The 20,085-nt window shown below is 38.7% G+C and overlaps 1 protein-coding gene across 2 annotated transcripts in view; it reads left to right on the top strand.

Moving 5' to 3' along the window:
* LOC137375813 (matrin-3-like) overlaps window positions 1-20,085 on the top strand; it is a 70,815-nt gene that overhangs the window by 7,281 nt on the left and 43,449 nt on the right. For both annotated transcript variants that reach the window (XM_068043301.1, XM_068043300.1), the window contains exons 2-4: window positions 5,577-6,649; window positions 17,214-17,275; window positions 19,569-19,607. In XM_068043301.1, the coding sequence (XP_067899402.1) occupies window positions 5,750-6,649; window positions 17,214-17,275; window positions 19,569-19,607 (1,001 nt within the window). In that variant the 5' untranslated portion in view covers window positions 5,577-5,749. The remainder of the gene's footprint in view (window positions 1-5,576; window positions 6,650-17,213; window positions 17,276-19,568; window positions 19,608-20,085) is intronic.

The raw sequence follows: 20,085 nt of genomic DNA, 5'->3' as shown, positions 1-20,085 counted from the left end.
GAAAATAAGTCTGTCTAAAGCTAGGGGAACAGGGGAATTATGAATTGCTTTGTAACTGGCACATTGACCCATTTACTCATAGTTTCCTTGACAATCCACTCTGTGTGTACCTGAGCATGGGTTACAATGGCACAGTATTCTAGGTTAAATTTCTAATTGAAGGGAAAATCTGCTCCCACTTTTGATACATTCAGTGCAAAATCCAGTTCTAGGCACTGATTCCTTTCATAATTTCATCTATGTTTTGTGCTTGTTTTTAGTATTCAGAGATTGTTAATATTTTAACATTTGCTAAAAATAGAGAAATATTGATGCAATGTTTTTAAAATTGTGATGACAAGCATATATAGGAACAGGAGTAGGCCATTCAGCCCATCGAGCCTGCTCTGCCATTCAGTACCATCATGGCTGATCATCCACCTCAGTGCCCAAATCGCACACTGTCCCCATATCCCTTTATGCCATTGGTATTTAGGAATCTGTCAATCTCTGCTTTAAACATACTCAATGATGGAGCTTCCACAGCCCTCTGGGGTAGAGTATTCCAAAGATTCACAACCAACTGAGTAAAGAAATTTCTCCTCATCTCTGTCCTATGTGGCTTCCCCCTTGTTTTGAAATTGTGTCCATGGTTCTAGACTCCCCAACCAGAGGAAATATCTTAGCTGCATCTATCCTGTCTATCCCTTTAAGTATTTTGTAGGTTTCAATGAGATCACCTTTCATTCTTTGAAACTCGAGAGAATACAGGCCCAGTTTCCCCAATCTCTCTTAATAGGATTGTCCTGCCATCCCAGGAACAAGTCTGTTGAACCTTTGCTGGATTCGCTCTATGGCAATAATATCCTTCCTAAAGTAAGGGGACCAAAACTGCACACAGTACTCCAGGTGTGGTCTAACCAAGGTTCTATACAATTGAAGCAAGACTTCACTACTCCTGTATTCAAATCCTCTTGCAATAAAGGCTAACATACACATTAGCCTTCCGAATTGCTTGCTGCAACAGCATGTTAGCTTTCAGTGACTTATTGACAGGGACACCCCGATACCTTTGTACATTGACACTTTCTAATCTCTTACCATTTAAGAAATACTCTGCACAGCTGTTCCTCCAATCAAAATGGATAACCTCACATTTTTTCTCATTATATTCCATCTGCCAAGTTCTTGCCCATTCACGTAGCCTGTCCAAATCCCCTTGAAGCCACTTTGCATCTTCCTCACAACACACATTCCCACCTAGTTTTGTGTCATCCACAAACTTGGAAATACTACATTTGGTTCCCACATCCAAATCATTGATGTATATTGTGAATAGCTGAGGCCGAAATAGCTGTGGCAGTACCCCACTAGTCTCAGCCTGCCAACTCGAGAATGACCCGTTTATTCCTACTCTCTTTTCTGCCTATTAACCAATCCTTTTTCCATGCCAGTATATACCTCCTATCCCATGTGCTTTAATTTTGCTAACCAACCTCCTGTGGAGGGCTTTATTAAAAGTCATCTGAAAATCCAAGTATACTATGTCCACCAACTCCCCTTTATCAATTCTGTTGGTAACATCTTCAAAAACCCCCAACAGGTTCATCAAATATGATTTCCCATTCATAAATCCATGTTGACTATGCCCAATCAGATCATTATGATCAAAATGTCCGTTTATCGCATCCTTTAGAATAGATTCTAGCATTTTCCCTACTGCTGATGTAAGGCCAGCAGGTCTGTTGTTCCCTGTTTTTTCTCCCTCCCTTAAATAGTGGGGTGACATTTGCTACTTTCCAATCTGCAGGAACCATTCCAGAATCTATAGAATTTTGGAAGATGATCAATGTGTCCTCTATCTCCATAGCTACCTCTTGAAACACTGGGATGTAGAATATCAGGTCCTGGGGACTTATCAACCTTCAGCCCCCATTAATTTCTCCAATACGAACTCCTTATTAATACCAATTGGGTGGCTGTTGGCTGGAAAGGGGTCTGGGAGCTTTCTGGGAATTCCTATGCACATTCAGCTAGCAGTCTAAGTTTGTTTTGTTGTCATAGATGGCTATGACAAAATAAAGTTGAATCCTAAAGTTTTCCTTTGAAAAGAAAAACCTACCTGTGGGTATAGGAGGTGGCAAACAGAAGGTCTCCTAATAAATTTAAATTTAGGCCCCAGTTTTGTTTAAGTAGTTTCAATAGCCCTAATGGGATTTTATAAGATGATCAGGGTTGCATGCTGTCTTCGATGGCAGTTATAGTTCAATTGGATTGTTTAAATTTCCTTCTTTAATTTTCTTAGTAATAGAGGATAATGAGCATTTGGGACAAATGTCAATGTAAGGAAGACAAAAAGGAGAGATTTTGATTTTAAAGCTAGTTAATGTAAACTGTGGTTGGGAGAAAAGAGTAAGAAATATTGGAGTAAGAAAAAAAGTATCAAAAATTTTGAGCTCAAGGTCCCCTTTTGCTGTGCACAAAATGTTTCCCATGATGGGCCCTGTCTAAATGTGTGTTTTCCTTCCTTAAGGCAGTTTGAGCCCATATTTATCTTGCCTAGTTGATCTTTATTGATATTGCTCATGGAGACTATATTTTCTGGAATCAGTGGTAGACAGGGTTAAAGAATTATTGCAAGTTTCTTATGTTTGTCTTGGTACCACTGGAGGTTGTGATTCAGATGTTCCAAAGTCAGGTTGGAATATTTATCAGCTGTCCTCAGTCCCACTTTTATAGATGGTGTCTTGGAGGTGCACACAGGAGGAACTGTCATGGCTGATTTTGCATTCTGATTTGACCAAACAGCTCATAAGGAACCCTTCATTAATGCAGCTATATAACATTATGTACCAACGTGTATATACCAAAATAATTCTGATAACATTGTCAAGATGTATTATTGGGGGAAAAACTACATTGAACAAAATAAGGTTCTAATCAATCAACTACTTAGTTTCATGTAATGTGGGAGCTGGCCTTTTTGTGTAGAGCTGTCCAATGTATTTTAACCTGTTAAATAGAACCATTTATCAATTATGGAAACTTGTTGGAGATCTGCCTTGATTTGCCTTTTTTATTCCATCTGGAAGAGAACAGGTCTGCTAACATGAACAATGGATATTTTCCTGTGGAAAAGGAAATTGACATTCCACTTGGTATTGGATACCAGTGCTTTCTTCTAGATACCAATACCTGCTCCCATAGTCAGAGACACTTGATAGATTCTCCCCCACATCAATGGCTTTCTTGTGGATTCAAGATCTGAAATAATATGACAGGTCTGCAAAAGATCCTGAGCAATCGATAAAATATAGTTGCATTTCCCCAGGTATAGTAAATAAAAAGAATTTGTTTTAATTGAACAGAAAATTATATTACAAGTACTTTCATTTCCCTCTCAAATATGTTCTTAATGGTGAAAAGGAAAATATCTCCACTTATTTGAGATATTCCTGCCCAGAACAACTGAAATGTTCTCATTCACCACGTACATCAAGTAACGAGGACAGTACTGACAGGCAAACAATTATGAAATAAATTTTAAGAATTGCATTTGGGCAATGTGAACAATGTTATTGCACTTTTAAGGAAATCTGTTTCTTGGAATGTATGCATTTTGATGGTCATCTTTTCCAATAGAACATTTAATTTGTAGCTGAGTATTTCACAGGTTTTTATAAAAATAGAAATCCTTGTCCTGAAAATTGCTGAATTCTTAATAGTTTGCTTCTAACCCATCTGAATATAATTTTGCTTTGAAAAAATGAATTATAATGTATGTAAACTTAATGATTAAAATCAAAATGATATAATTTTAATTACTTCATCTTTTTAACTTGAAAAGATGTGCAGAGTGAGAATCCAGCTGTGTATACTTGCCTAAACATGCTTGGTCAAAACTTCCACCAGCACTTGAAAGGAGCCATCCCACTAATTGTGCTTTTCTTTTGACTTAAATAAAATTTGAATCACATTCTGCGTTGTTCACATGACTAGTGGTTGATGGGTCTTCTGCAGTTGTTTTCAGTCACACATGCAATCTTGTTAGGAAAATTATCAAATCTCAGTTTTCTTTAGTGATAATCTAGTGATAACAGCTGGTCCTGTAGCAGGTAAGTCTTGTACAAAGCTTTTTTGATCATTGTAACGTTGCATATAATAGGGATTCACCATGCTCTGACACCATGTGCGAAGGACAGAATGGAACCGATGCTTTTTAATGTTCCAGTTGGTAGAAAAAGTCATTCAGATTTGGAGCCTAGTGTTTGCAGTACAGACAGTTTATTTTTGTGGAACTTCAACATTCCGTGACTTCAATCCCTGAAATGAAAATAACATTTCTAGTACTGTAGCGTGTGCCAAAGCATCCAAAATGTACAATTTTTAAAAATACAAATGTTTTCCACATCACACCAAGGTGCCTTGCTCTGAAGAATAGTGCCACAAAGACTGCGCTGTTACTTAGTTTGTTTTGGTGGTGTCTGGATTCAGATCTTTCTATGTTCTGGCAATGGTCCAGAAAAATACACTGCTGGTTGTTTCTCATTGCCTTATCATCTTTTTAGTGCATATGCACTTGGTGCTTAAAAGCATGGATCAGCAAGGTAGGATGTGTTGTTTAGTCTTGAAATTTTGGGTCGGTTTTCAAACCCATGCAGAGGTCAGGTTTTCATTTCAGACAACTTCTAGGATGGGTAATGTTTATAATTACATTTCCACATTTAACTTTCAGCTGGTACAAGAAATTCATGGGGAAAACACTCGCAAGTGGTCTCAAGCGAAAATGTGCTGACCGTCAGTGTCATAAATGTAATTATCCAACAAACGGTTCTGATTTGGGTTGGATGCACAGTAGTTACATTTCAGCACTTGCAGCTATTCCTTGCAAACCAGTTGCTGTTTTAAGACTTGTTGGCTTTATTCCCTTATTGTGTATGCCTTGAATTATGTGCACACTTTTTTTTTGTTACCAGTTAATTTAGATTGCTGACTACTTTCTGAACAATATGTTCAAGAGGCCCATCTTTGCAGAATGAGTCATTAAATCATTTATCGGTCCTTTAGTTTAAAAAAATCACTTTATTGAAGTCTGAAATGAGTGCTAGAATGCACACACCACCTCTTGCTTTTTCAGTGGCTTACAACACATCCAATCCATGTGTTAATTCCCTTTCTGGGAATGGTTACAAAATCTTAATTTTTACAAAAGTACTTTTCTAAATGTTACAATAAATTTATTATTGATCTTCAAAATGACTTATATATCCTATAAACTTGGGTTGGAAATTCTTGTTTACTTGAAATGGTTTGGTGGCCAGTTACCATTTTTGATGTTGGCACTGGCCATGTTTTCCTACTGACATGCCTTTTGAGATTCTTATCGTTTCTCTTTAGGAGGTTGTATAAAGTACAAAGAAATTATCCCACTGCATTGGATTTTGCATGCAACTATGAAATGTTGCATTCGATCTTGTTGTTTAAACTGTCTTTCTACAGACCAGTTTTGGACTTCTGACTTTGAAGATGGATCGAGATGCATGGTCCGTTAGAGGCCTTGAGATCCCTGATCTAACATTTTTGTTTTAACTTTTCAGCCTGGCAAAGTTTTCTGAGGAATCTGTGCCATTACTCGCATCAGCCATCTGTTAGACGAAGTTAGATAGCGAAACAGCTTTCTACAGAGCCAGCAAAGGCTATCTACTAACCACTGAAGAATTATTTTATCCTGCTCTTGCCAGTTTTGAACTAGACTCTCTCTTGTGCCAGAATGTCGTTGGGTAGAGCCCAGCAGGATCACGGTCGTGGCATGAAGAAAGATAGTCAGAATGTTGGATTCTTTCCTGCAGCCCAGTCTGCAAATATCCATGCAAATCTTGGGAGAATGAACCAGGATGCACGAATGGGTGGATATATGAATTTTGGACGGGGTCAGGCAGTGGGCCTACAAGGTATGGGACAAGGACATCAAAATATGTCTTCAGGTGGTGGGCCCTCTCGATCCAGCAGTGGTTTGCCTTCTTTGTTTGATGTAGGCAGTCGTAATCAAGCCTCACTTGCTGTTCAGAAACGGATTGATGCGGACAGGGCCAGTAATATTTTAGCTACCTTTGGCCTTTCATCCAGGGACTTGGATGAACTGAGCCGCTATCCTGAGGACAAGCTTACTCCTGAATCCTTGCCAGACATTCTTATGCAGCTTAAAAGGAAAAGAAATGACGAAGGAACTTCTTTGAATTACAGCAGAGGTGACAGTTCTCCTCGGGAAGACCGTTCCTTCAGAACCTCCCGTAATGAATGGGAGGAAGAAAGGCGTTTTCGAAGTAATTTTGAAGGTCGTGATCCTGACGCTGGTCCAGTGGTCAATTATGACCATGGTTCTTCTCGAGAGTCGAGTTCTAGATATTATGACAGGAAAGACTATGAGCCTGAACGATTAAGAGGTGATGACTTTCGTAGAGATGATATACGTATGTCTGAGCCAATGTATAAGTATGATTCTGATTATGGAAAAATGGGGCCCTCTCCTTCCCGTGGGCAAGAAAGGTCTCTTTTTGAGAGAAAGCGAGGATCTCCTTCACTGAGCAACATAAACGATTACCATGGTTTCTTGCCAACAATGTTCCCTCATTTGTGTTCGCTGTGTGATGTAACTGTTCATTCTGTGAAGGTGAGTGACCTCTAATTTAAAAATTGCTTTATAAAGTATAATTCTGACAAACAACAGCTCTTGTTGGACTTGTGGAAACATCATTTGGGTCTTAATTTGTTCCAGATACTCTTTGGAACGTCTTAGCAACGTGAAATACTGCATAGGATCTTTTCATTATTGTCAGTCTATTGACAACTGACAACCGTTTAAGTTCATTGAAAAGCAGTTGTCATTTATAGTATGCCTCTCAAATTCATGAACAGATTGCTGGTGGAAACTGTAATATTTTGGACTTGGTGAAATCAAAGTGGTGTGCAGTACTTGTAACCCATTGACATTGCTGATCAGTTAAAAGAAGAGGGGAATTGATTTTTCGTCATCAGAAATTATGCACTCCACCTTGGCATTTAGAGCATATGTTATGAAGCTACTGGGCCTTGGGTCTCAATTTTTTTCATGTTAATGTTCTGAAACATCAGTATATGGTGCAACTTGGTACCTGGAAAATGCATTTCTCCAAAGGACCATGCTCAAGAGAGGGTGGTGTGTAATGCACACCTAAATATAAGGCTGGTTTCCTTTCAGCACTCAGCACTTTGTCACAAGGCAAACTGGAAAGCCGAAGCTAATGTCCTCTCTTCCCCTTTTAGTTAATAAGTGGAGCATTCTGAAATGTTACCATTGAAGATATTTATTTAAAAGAAAGCTTAAGTTGGTACTGAAGTCTGCAGTCCAACATCCAGTTGCGTAGCTACAGTAAGAGAAGATCATTTCCAACATCTGTTTGGGATTCTTTCTTAACCAGGTGACTGGAGTCTGCTTTGGCTTTGTGATACTGTTAGATGATTTTTAAAAAACTACCATGAAGATTAATGTACGTGGAAACCTTTATTGAAGTGAGTGGTACAGTACTGTGCACACATTTGATTTTGTTGTAAAAAGTGTTATTGTTGAAAATTTTAATTGTGGTTTACATTCTTTTTGAAAGGACTGGACTCCCATTTAATTAGGAAGTTTTATAATTTCTGCTGCAGATTATTCAGTATATAGATATTTGATATAACAAAAAAAAAGTACAGAATTCATTAGGTGTACATCCCTACAGTTTTTGTTTTCTTATGGAAGGGTGCAGTAGAAATATTTTTGAAAAGTGCTGCAAAGTAGCATTAGAAATAATCACTTGTTCCTGGTAAGTTCACATGTTCATGTTAGATGATACAAAAAATTCTTGACTTATACCATAAATGTTCACCAGAATGTCTCAATAGCTCTTGTGGTAATTTGGGGTCTTTCCCTCTGATAGACCATGGCAGCATCTCATTAAGTGACTTTCCAAACCTGTGGTGTTTGTATCATCCATGCCAGTGTTGTTGCTTTTCAATTTAGTACCTTTTGGCAAGTCCTCTGAAATTTGGCAGCACTGTGACCATTTTCTGAGTGGGCACAAAATGTTCAAAAGTTCACTTTTTTGTAATTTCTCAATGCAGAGTCAAACTTCTTTCATTTCTTGGGTTCCAAATCTCCATGTGTTACAGGAAGATATTTCCTGTTACCTTAATTGTGCCTTCCATAAGTTCAAAGCACTTTTCTTGGCTTGATAAAAGCTGTTTTTGGATTCAATGTTTTATACCGACGTCTGGAAAATGTTCAATTTGTCATTGCATAGATTTGCTTTCTTTCCCCATTCTCACAAGGATGGGAAGCAATCCTTCAAAAAGCCCACGACAACACACTAGTCAAAATCTTTACACACTCAATAAGTTAAAGGATTACCCATAGTGGTTGACCTTTTTTGATCAAACTGTACCCACTTATCAGATTGCCAGTACCACGAGAGTACTGGTATTGGACTCTAGGTAATGTCAGTACTGTATTCAGAAGACTCTGGAACCAAATCATCAACTTAGCAGAAAACTGACAAATTTTGGGGTCTGAATTAGACAGGTGTAAGATTAATTAAATTCATCAGACAGCTGTTTTAAATATAATTTTCCCCCACCTCTTCCCCCAAAAAAGCTATTGAGGCCCCATAAGTGACATGATCCGGAAGTATTCACCTTCTGTGATTGAGGAATAATTAATTCAGATCGGTTCGCACCACTAGTATAGCTGCATAGAAGATATTACCTGAGGATCCCTTGACTAGAGCTCATTGAGACTGCTGTTTTGCTCTTCTCTCCCTCCCTTTGTGGCATTACGCCCTCATTGTCCATCAGTAGCTGGCTTTCCATTTTACTTGTCGAACAGTTTGAATGCTGAATGCTAACCTTAATTTGAATACTAAACACAAATTCCCTGAATTAGTTAACGATTTGAATACCTTGATAAGTTTGGCCTTGGCTGTTGTATTGACTTGGCTTTATTGGCATCACTGTCGTCTTTAAGCCAGAAGGTGTTTGGATCAAGCCCAGTTCCTAACTGGAGCACACAATCTGGGCTCATGTCACTGCAGTACTGAGGAGTACTGCATTGTCATATGGTGTCATCTTTTCAGTGAAATGTTAAACCAAAGTCGTATCTCTGTTCTGGTGGATGGAAAGCTTTCCACTGCCATTATTTGAAGAGTTCTTACCGTCTGTCCAGCCTTTTCCTCTCAGCCAAAGACATTAAAACAAGTTAACTAGTCATTTGTCATACTTGTTTATAAGGCCTTATTCTCTGCAAATGGTGGCTGCATTTACCCATATAAACAGTGTAAGTAATTCATGAATTGTGACACAAAATTGATGTCACAGAGATGTAATTTTCTTATTTGTTTGTGGGCTGTGGGCGTCGCTGGCTAAGCCAGCATTTCTTGCCCATCCCTAAGGCCACTTCAGAGGGCATTTAAGAGTCAACTATATTACTGTGGGTCTGGAGTCACATGTTGGCCAGACCAGATAAGGACGGCAGATTTCCTTCCCTAAAGGACGTTAGTGAACCAGATGGGTTTTTACAATCAACAATGGTTTTGTGGTCGCCATTAGACTAGCTTTTAATTCGAGATATATTAATTGATTTCAAATTTCACCAGCTGCCGTGGTGGGGTTCGAACCCATGTCCCTGGAGCGTTAACCTGGGCTCTGGATTACTAGTCCAGTGACATTACCACTACACTACCACCTCCCCTGATTTATATGTAGAGTAGCACTGTGGAGTAGTATTTAATGACTAGATGCCAGCCAGTTGTTCTACATAACACTGTACTGGCCTTGCAATAATTTAGCACAAAATATTGTTTTTCCAGTTAAACTAGTTGTAGAACATAGTAAAATATACTTGGATTTCTATGCCTTAAATTCATTGCCCCAAATAAAGAAGCACTCAAATCTGAGATAGACAGCCTGTATCAAACTTCCGAAGAGTAGAGTACAGCCTATGTGCTGAAAACTACTCAGTAGCAACAGCTGCCTGTTTTTCTGTTGGTTTCCATGCCGAGATATTGAGCTTCTCTGAGAAGCCATTGGTATGTAGTAATGAAGAAATTAAAGCCATCTGACCAGTTCAGGGTGTGGGTACTAACTTCAAAATGGTTCCAGTCACCACTGTAGTAAGATTGATACCTGTTGTAACTAAAATTGTCGATTAGATGTTATTGAAATTATTTGCAGCTGTTTTCCCAGTAATATCTGTTGGTATACTCATTTAGTTGTGCAGTAAAGATTTGCATGTCCAGGTTTTTTCTGAAATTAGTTTTGTAATATGGACATAAATTTGGTGAAACATTACTGATTTTGGTATAAAGATATGGAAAGTATGAAAGAAGGGAAGGTGATGAAGTAAAAGCAACAGGGAGACCAGCAAAATGAGTAACTAAAAGTGCGAGGGTTAAGATTATGAGAACAACAGCTATAACTGACAAACCCATGAGAGAAAAAGATGAGGAAAAGGAAAGCAAACACCAGGGAATTTTTATTTTTTAAGAGTGATCATTTTGTTCCAGAAAAGAAACATCATTCTTGGTCAGTAAGTGTTGATTTGCAAGACTGGCTACAAAATCTTGGAAGCTGTTGACTAAAAGTACAACAGTCTGTAACCATTTTCAAATCTGGTGGCTTTTGAAGCTAATGCTTCCAACTTGAGGGACAAACCTGCTGGACTTCCGAAGCAGAATAGAAGTGATGTTCTAGAATTAGCCTCTTTCGGTGTCTGGCTGGTGATGATGAGGAATTTTTTCACTCCTGATATTGTGCCGGCAGGATCCACTTTATCACTTTGCTGAATCCTTGGAAGAGAGAACGAGTATGTACACTTCAATTTTTTTTCTGCCATGCATTGCCTTCCAGTTCTCTCGCCAACATTTCTGCTTATCAATGTGGTTATCACAGACCTAGTCGATTCTCTCTTACTGAAGTACTACAAGTCTAAAATGACTGACAAATAACTTGACGGTTCTGAGTAAGGAAAATATAGCACTCCTTTGGAAATTGTCAAGAATCTCGGTGCATAGTTGTGAATGTGCGCCACGCTACTTTTATATAAGAGAACACTGAAAATTCAGTTTTAAGCATCCCAAGTTTCTACCAACATTGATTCAAACATTTCCAGATGAGCCAATTTTAATTTTAAATAAATATCTTAGAATATTACAGCATCATGTACAGTAATTCACATACTTCAGCTACTCCTGTTTGGATTTGGCAACTGCTAAAGATACTTGGTTTGGTAGAGCTTATATAAATCCCTGCTGAGCTTAATCAAGCAAGCTGTCTCATTCTGTTCCCTTCCTTTTGAGATTCACTGTTTGATCCATCATGGGATATAGAGAGAAGAAAACTGTGGAAGGAAGTATATTTTTCACAACCTGTGCACAGCAGTTCTTTTCTTCTCTTAATGTGAAATTGACATTGTAACAGGCTTGTAAGTGTTTGACCCATTCCCTCCCCCAAGAAAATGGTTCCTGTTTAAGAGCCCTGTTTTATGTGCTTGAAGTATCTTCAGTCATCATCTGGAAAAAAAAAAGGAGTTTGCATTGGGATGGTCTCTAAAATGTGGAAGTCCCTTAATGAGATGATGTGATTTGGCAAAATTAATTTACCTTGTGAGCTATGACATGGATAAATACTCATGCATGAAGGGAAAACATGATTTGAAGAATGAAGTTGACTGCATTTGGGGTGAGTAGTACTTTTTCATGAGCTGGCTTAATTATAAGCTTTATAAAATTGTGCAATTTATGCTTTCATTTTGATATTAAATATTTTTCCCACTAATAGGTAAAAATCTACTTGTCTCTGAATACACCACACAGGGTATTTATGTCCCAAACGTGCACCATAGTGATTATTTCTTTTGGTACTGTTTTACTGCTTATAGGAAATCTGGTTATTCACATAATGTATACTGTGTATGTAATTTTCCTTTAACGGTGCAAGGGTTTAAATAATAGGGCTTTAGGATTGATCAGGGGAGGAGAATGAAAGCTGTAACAGATTAGGAAGAATCCCAAACAGAAATGCTAAGGAAAAAAAACAGTGGAGGGTAAGTCACTGTCATGTACAATATGATTGGTTTTAGTTTTTTTAAAACGGGAAAGCTATTGGGTTGCCTTGCTCCAGTTAAGTTGACCTTCCCAACCCTGCAAGTTGGCTTCAAATAAAATCTTTCGGTGATGCAAGCTAGGAGTATGTTACATGTTTTGTGAATGTTATTGCACAATGATATGCTTGATCATTGTTGAAAATAACAGTAAGGGAAAAAAAACATGCAATTGTAAAAAAATGGTAAAACTATTTGTTCAGCCTCCACATACAAATGAATAAGGTGTCACTAAAAGCTGAGTAAATTGTTCATATATTGTTCCCTTGAAGAGTTTGGTGTCCCCTTTAAGTGTTTGTCCTTTCCCTTCTTGCTTCACCCTCATTCTATTTACTTTGGAAGTGTGTTACTGTTTTCCCTTCCGAAAAAAATTAAATTTTCATGTTATCCAGCTTGTATGCTTAATAGTTTTATGATTAGCAAGTTTCATTCAACATTTCACTTGGATGCCAGTGCCCAGTAACATCAAAACCATTATACGGATATAAATCTTCCAATGGCTCGATGGTTAAAAATGTCATGTCGTGTGTTACTGAGCCAAACAGATCAGAAACTGCCAGGTTTGATCAGTCTGCTTAGCGAATCACTACTGGGGTGGCACTGAAACTGTTACTGTTGGCTTCAGTGCGCATGGGCTAAAGTGAAGGAAAGATCAAACCGACTTCTTTTATACAATTGCCCCGATTGGATAAAGACAAATCAGAACATTTTATTAATGAGAGTGTGGAATTGTGGAAGAGCAAAGGGATTAGTGTGCCTAGATGCACAAATGACTAAAAGCCATATACGAAAAGTAATTAAAAAGGCTAATGAAATGTTGGTCTTTTATCCCAAGGAATTGGACTATGAGTGAGGAAATGCTGCTTTAGTTGTACAGAACCTTGGTTTGAAATATTGCATTCAATTATGGGTGCCACACCTCAGGTAGAATGCAATAGTCTTGGAGAGGATAAAGTGCAGGTTCAGTGAAACTATAAAAGGTTAAATTAGGATAGGTTGTGCAAACCTGGTTTGTATTCTTGAGTTTGGATGGTTGAGGGGTGATTAAAATAATAAAAGGATTTGAGGGAAGATATAGGTAAGCTTTCTCTGTGGTGGGAGGAAATCCAGAACAAGGAGTCACAACCTTAAAATTGGAAGAAAGCCATTAAGAGTTAAAGGAAGCATATTTTCACACAATGGGTGTTAGGTAGTCTGGAACATTCTTCCCCAGAAGCCTTTGGATACTGGGCCAGTTGATTTTTTTTTTAAAAGACTGATAGGATTTTATGTTAGGGTGTCCAGGAATATGGATCAAAGGTGGGTAATTGGAGCTGAGGTACATAGAAACATAAAGTTGGATTTCAGCAATGATTTAATAGAATGATGGAACAGACTTTGAGGGGCTTCATAGCCTATTCCTAAATGGGTTTGCAGTTTGCTCCATTTTTGAAGATTGTGCTCCTCAACATTCAAAAATGAACAACAGAAAAAGACTAGCTCATACATAGAGCCTGTCCCATACTGTCCCGGTGCAACTTATTTGCATCATGGGCCCCATTTGCCCACCAGGCATACAAAGCTTGAGTGTATGCAGATCAGTTTACAGTCAGTTCTGACAACTTATATAAAGTCCCCTCTAGTCAGAGAGAAGGTGACCGAAATTCTGCGTGCAATCTGCAAATAATATGCCCAGGTTGAGTTGCCATCCTATTAAAAGAAGTGAAAAAGATGATGTGTTTTATGTCCACAAGCGAATGATGTGAATTATTTTCAGCTAAAGCTTTTGATGCACTTAATAGCAGATGATATAGGAGACTTGAAAACCAACAGTAGCAAAGCCTGAAAGCAATCTATCCTATTGTTTCTTAAAATGGCTTGGATTGTCTCTGTGGTATGCTGTAACTAGATTAAAGCAGTTGGCTTCATAACTGGACCAAAAAGAAGTGGGCAAGGAGGTCAGCAGAGGCACTGGAAAAAGGTTAGTTTGACACTAGCTCAGTTTTTTTTTCTAAAACTGATAAAGCACTTGGCAGTCTCTGTATATTTTCAATAGCAGTTCTGGAAATACTCAGCATTTCTGGCAGCATCTGTAGATTTCCAGCATTTTCTGTTTTTATTTCAGATTTCTAGCATCCACAGTATCTTGCTTTTATCTATATATTTCAAATTGGAAACTAGCCACATTGGATGAGGGAAGCTCATTCATTTCCCGTATTCAGTGGGCTTGCTCCATGGCGCATTTCAGCCAAGGAAGTTTGGCCTTAAAGTCTCGAAATTTTGTTTTGGACTAGGGGAACTCAAGGTTCTACTCTTACAACTTTGCTTTTAGGAACAGAATGTGTTTGCCCGTTAATGGACATATGGATTTTATATTCCTCTATCCTGAAGGAAAAGTTCAATGTGGAAAATTCAAGGATTCAAGTAACGTATCCAGCCTTACAGCAATAGTTGTTCAGAATGATGTTTCAGATCAGAATGAGCATTCTGCAAAACATTGCTGAAACTCATTGTAAAAGGAGCACAAACTGCTCTGTTTGGCCTGACAGTGCCCAGAATAGTTACATATTGACCCATTGTGGCAGCCCCAGTTTGTCTACATTTGTATCTATGCATATTTACACTTTTAGCTCCTCTGTAACCACCCTGCCAAGAATGATGTTGCATTTGTGATAATCTAACTGTGGTGAGGTTACTTGGAATTGCATACTTGTAGATTAATATAAATCCAGATTAGTACAGAGCCTTCCTTTCGCTGCTATTTTATTGCAGACATTACTGGACATATGCTGCTACTGAACTGTTTCTGGGTCCCACAACTCTATTGTTGATTCCTTCAGGCAGTGTTTGAGGTCAATACTACATTATTGATTCTGGGCTGATATCAGCATTCATAGGCAAAGCATAGGATGCAAGGCTCATATTCCTTCTTTACCCTTGTTTCCCTGCTAATTTCATCTCGTCGCATCCTTTCTGAAGGTCTTGTCTTTTGATTTAGGTACAGCTCCTCAGATTCTGGCCAGTCTATTGACATTTTCTCCATTCTTGATATATGAGCCTGAATAGTGTGTGCCATTTGTCTGTTATGACCGAGGTGGGAGGAGTGCACTGCCTTTTCTAGTTCCACTTCTCCACAGGTCACAACATATATTTAAATGTTTATTCAGTTACCGATGCGGTCAATCACATACTCTACTCTTTATCCCAGAATAAAATACACCAACCAGGATTCTTTAATAAACAACAAAATTATCAGTTTATCAACAAGACTTATCCAGTAACTAAGCAAAGTGTTAACACACAGATTGAAATATGAAAGTTCCCTTTTTAAATTTGCTCCACACACATAGTGGAAAGAATACTTTGGCCAAGTGATTGCTAATTCTTGAAGGAAAAAGAGAGGATATGGAAGGAAGTCAGTTGTCTGTTCTGGTCTATAGTCCGGGTAGACAGAGACAGGTCACTGGGATCTTTTCAGAAGCAATTTGCTCTGGTGATATTGAGAAATCGTCTGGTAGGCTTTCCAGGACATGTGGCATCAGGAGTTTCAGCCAACACACACTCGAATCGCGGGGTTTTCCCAAAGACAGGAGGAAAGAAGAGCTGACACACTGGCCTTCTCAGAGTCTCTTAAGAGAGGTGCAGGCCAATTGAGCTGGGATTTCTTGTTCCTTGGCAGGCAAGACACTAAATGTCTTCAAAACATTCACACCCAATTGAACTGAAAACCATATCCAAACCCAAAACAGAAAGTCAAACTGATCTCCATAAAGCTTGGCATGGAGCTTCTCTGTAAACATCTTCCCCCAGGACACCAAAATTTCTGAGTTAACGTTTCAGGTCTGCAACCCTTCATCGGAACTGTTGAAGTTCTGATGAAGGGTAGCAGACCTGGAACATTAGCTCTGTTCCTCTCCACAGATGCTGCTCGACTTGCTGAGTATTTCTGGCACTTTCTGTTCTCATTGCAGAGTTCCAGCATCTGCAGTATTTTGCTCTCACCAAGCTTTTGGCTGTTTCTTGAGCTTAAAGCTCATTATTTCCAGCAAAGGTTGTTTTCAAACAACATCTCAAGTGTGCTTTCAGTGAACTTTGTAAAAAAAAACACATTCATGGAATCTTCTCAGTTTTAAAACACAAGTCTTCAAAAAAATTAAGCAAAAAATGGAAGCACTTTTGTAGCACCTATTTGCTAGTGAGGGTAATAAGATAGCGCCTAGTAATGCCCTCATTCGATATACACGTGCAGTTCCAGCAGGGATGATTGGATATGAGTTGAGAGTGTAGTCATGTTGGATTTATCCCTTGTCCTGGACTGATTATATACTCTTGCTGCCATCTTGATTAAGTTCAACTAACTTTGTTTGAACCTAGTACTTCCTGGCCACATAGCTTGCTAATTGAGCCTCGAGGTGCATTTTGTTGCCTGAGAAGAGCCATCCAGTTACAAACTCTACCTCCCATGCCGTGTCCTGATGACACATGGTTTGTTTCGTGCTAGAGTATCTAATTTCATGGATGATAAACCAAAATGTGGGGACTAGATGTATCATGATGCATAAATTAGATCACTGAGTAATTTAGCTAGCTTTCCTGTTCAAGGAGCAATGTGTAATTAAATTCATGACTACTGGTTTTTTCCCTCTCAAAGGTATTGCTGTATATATGTAGGATATGAGTCTATAAGCAAGTGAGGGAAGAACAGGTGGCTAGTGTAATGCTAAACTGTTAAAAGGTTCCTCCTTGATTTTGATTGTGGCATATTCACTTGTATATGGAGGTTGAACTATATGTTCGGAATGAGGTGACGCAGCCTACAGTAGCTAAATATTCAAATTGGTAATACACAGTGTATGTTATTAATCCTGAGGTTTAAATGACATTTTTAAACGAAGATTTCATCCAGCATTGTTGCTGTACAGTCATTCAGTATTTATCTATATCCTACTGTATTGAATCAAGCTATTTTGCTTCTTGCTATTCTAGCTGTGGAAAAAGATTTGCACTTGTTAGTACAGATATACAATCAGCACTATTTAAATATTACAGTTATGTAAAAACGATTGTGGTTTTTTTCCCTATTCAGGATTGGAACCAGCATAAGAACGAACCAGCGCACAAACGACGTTGCTTGCTCCTTTTGGAAATGTATGCAATTCTTAATTTACTATGAAAAGATTAACTTACACTGTTTTTAAATTGCATCCCAAGTTTATGTGGGGTGCGTGGAGTTGTACATGCAGTATTGGTCTGATATCATTGTCATGTAAGAATATTTGACATTTTCCATTTTGATTTTGTGTGTAAAGTCTAATTTCAGTTTATTTTAATTACATTGGTTACATTTTAGGAAGGATGTGAGGATCCTTGAAAGGGTGCAGAGGAGATTTACCAGAATGGTGCCAGCGATGGGGCAGTTTAATTACAAGGTTAGGTTGGAAAAGCTGGGGTTACCAACAACTCAGTCTGGCGATGTTTTTCTCCCTGGAGCAAAGGAGATTGAGGGGAGATTTGAAAGAGGTGTACAAGATTGTGACAGGCTTACATAAGTTAGACGAGGAAAAGCTGTTCCTATTAATTGATGGTATAAGGACGAAGGGACCCAGGTTGAAGGTTTTGGGCAAGAGATGCGGGGGAATGTGAGGAAGAACTTTATGTGGTAAGTGGTAATGACCTGGAACACGCTGCCCATGAGGATAGTGGTAGCGTAGACAATCAATAATTTCAAAAGGAAATTGGATGGGCACTTGAAGGAAATAAAATTACAGGGCTGCGGGGATCAAGCGGTGGAGTGGGACTGACTTGATTGCTCCACGGAGAGCTGGCATGTACTCAATGGGCTGAGTGGCGGCCTCCTGTGGATTAAATGACTCTTATGACATGAAGAGATTGGAAATGCTGCTGTTAGATGCATTGAATAGATTAAGAAAAACATTGCCAGACTGAGTTGTTGGTAATGGAAAGCTGAAGAGGACAGGAATATGTTTGCTGTACAATTTTCAGCCAAGTACCCAGATGTCAAGAGATGAAAAAAAAAGTTTTTGAGAGGGAAAACCAGTTCCTACCCTTGAACTCTAATTTGCTTACTCAGCCTACCTGACAGCTTAGAATCTTTTGGGCTTTTCATTAGGAAGAGTTTAAATCCTGACCGTATGCATTTACAAATGACCACTCTCCATTGTTTCAAATCATTTTGCCAGTAAACCAAATTTAGTATGTTCTCTTCCTAAAATCTTTTCCTTTATCCTTCTGCTTTTTAAAAATCAAAATGTGCAAAAATGGTCATTTCCCAATTCTGTTCCATTCTGTTATCCTTAAGGGGAATAGTATTGTAGAAAGGTAGTTTGAAAGTAAGGTATCTTCCCTCCCCCCTCCCCCCAATTTACTCTCTAGACATGGTCTTTGAACTCACGGGTCTGTTTGGTTACTTTTGAAACCCCAGTAACATTCAGCTAGTGTTAATGATGGGTTTTATGATGGCGAACTAAACTCTTTGACTTCCAAATTGCATTTGATTAGGACTAGCTATCTTAGCATTCAGTACCAACTGCGTACACTGTAGAATACAAACAAAATTTTACAATGAAGTTGTGACAAAGTGGGACAGAGAATCACAAATCTTTGCCATTATCAGTCTCAGTCCATTGGCTAGTATATTTTTTTAATGTGATGTTTAAAAATGACACATTCCCTTTTTTAAAATTCGAGATGTGAACTTCGCTGGTAAGGCCAGTATTTATTGTCCATCCCTCATTGTCCTTGACAAGATGGTGGTGAACTGCCTCCTTGAACCACTGCATTCCTATGCTGGAGATACTCCCAAATGCTGTTAGGTTGGTCGTTCTACAATTTTGACCCAACGACGATGATGGAATGGCAATACACTTTCAAGTCAGGATGGTAGGGTGCTTGGAGGTGGTGCCACTGTCCTTTTAGGTGGTTTGGGAGGTGTTGTTGAAGTTTAGGCATGTTGAAGCAGTGGATGTTTAAGTTGATGGATGGGGTGCTAATCAAACGAGCTGCTTTGTCCTGGTTGGTCTTGACCTTGTCGAGTGTTAATGGAACTCCAGCTACCCAGGCAAGTGGGAATAGCATTCTGTCACACTCCTGATAGTGCCATGTGGTGGTTTGGAGAATCGGGAAGTGAGTCACTTGCCACAAAATACCCAGCCTCTGACCTGCTCTTGTTGCCACAGTATTCATGTGGCAGGTCAGTTAAGTTTCTGGTAAATGATGACCCCCTGGGATGTTGATGGTGGGCGATGGTAATGTTTCAAGAATTTGTTCCAAATACAGCTAATTTTAAAGTCAAATAATATTCAACCTCGAATGTAAAAAAAAATTGGAACTATTCTATGCACTTGCATGTATTTTAATCAGTGATCATGGCTGATGAAATGGGAGGAAATGATTGCTAACAGATTTTTACTTTTCATTCTAGCTACCCACAATGGGTTCCAGAAGATGTCCCATCCACAAGGTAAATTCAAACTCCTTCCTGTGATGTCTGGGTAATGATGGTCAAATCTGTGAGGAACTCATTACCTGTGCTATTAAAATGTAGTAGTGCCTATATTTTATTTTCACCTCCATTACAAAAGTATGTTTTACTCCAAAAGCAACGTAATAATAAAATTGAGCAGCTTTTGTGCTCTATTCTGTCTGGTCTCTCAAAGCTAGTTGGTTAGTATGGAGCTTGTATGTTATTTTAAAAAGCATGTGAAAACTAAGCTGAACTGCGTTCTAAATGGAAATGGTAACCTGAAGAATGGCCTGGATGCATGATATAGGTACTCCTTCTGCCATACAACTGAGTCCCTGATCTTGCTGCTTTGGAGATAGTCCTGTATTCATGCTGCTTATTGCTTATAAATACCCTTTTTAGTTTGATTTGCATTGCTTGCACATTGGTTAGAAAAGGATATGTTGCAACCAGTAATTAGTAAATTGAATCTACT

The sequence above is a fragment of the Heterodontus francisci genome, chromosome 12 (assembly GCF_036365525.1).
Source record: "Heterodontus francisci isolate sHetFra1 chromosome 12, sHetFra1.hap1, whole genome shotgun sequence".
NCBI classification, from domain to species: domain Eukaryota; kingdom Metazoa; phylum Chordata; class Chondrichthyes; order Heterodontiformes; family Heterodontidae; genus Heterodontus; species Heterodontus francisci.
Note: the sequence above shows the minus strand (reverse complement) of the source record. Positions and strands in the feature narration are given on the sequence as shown.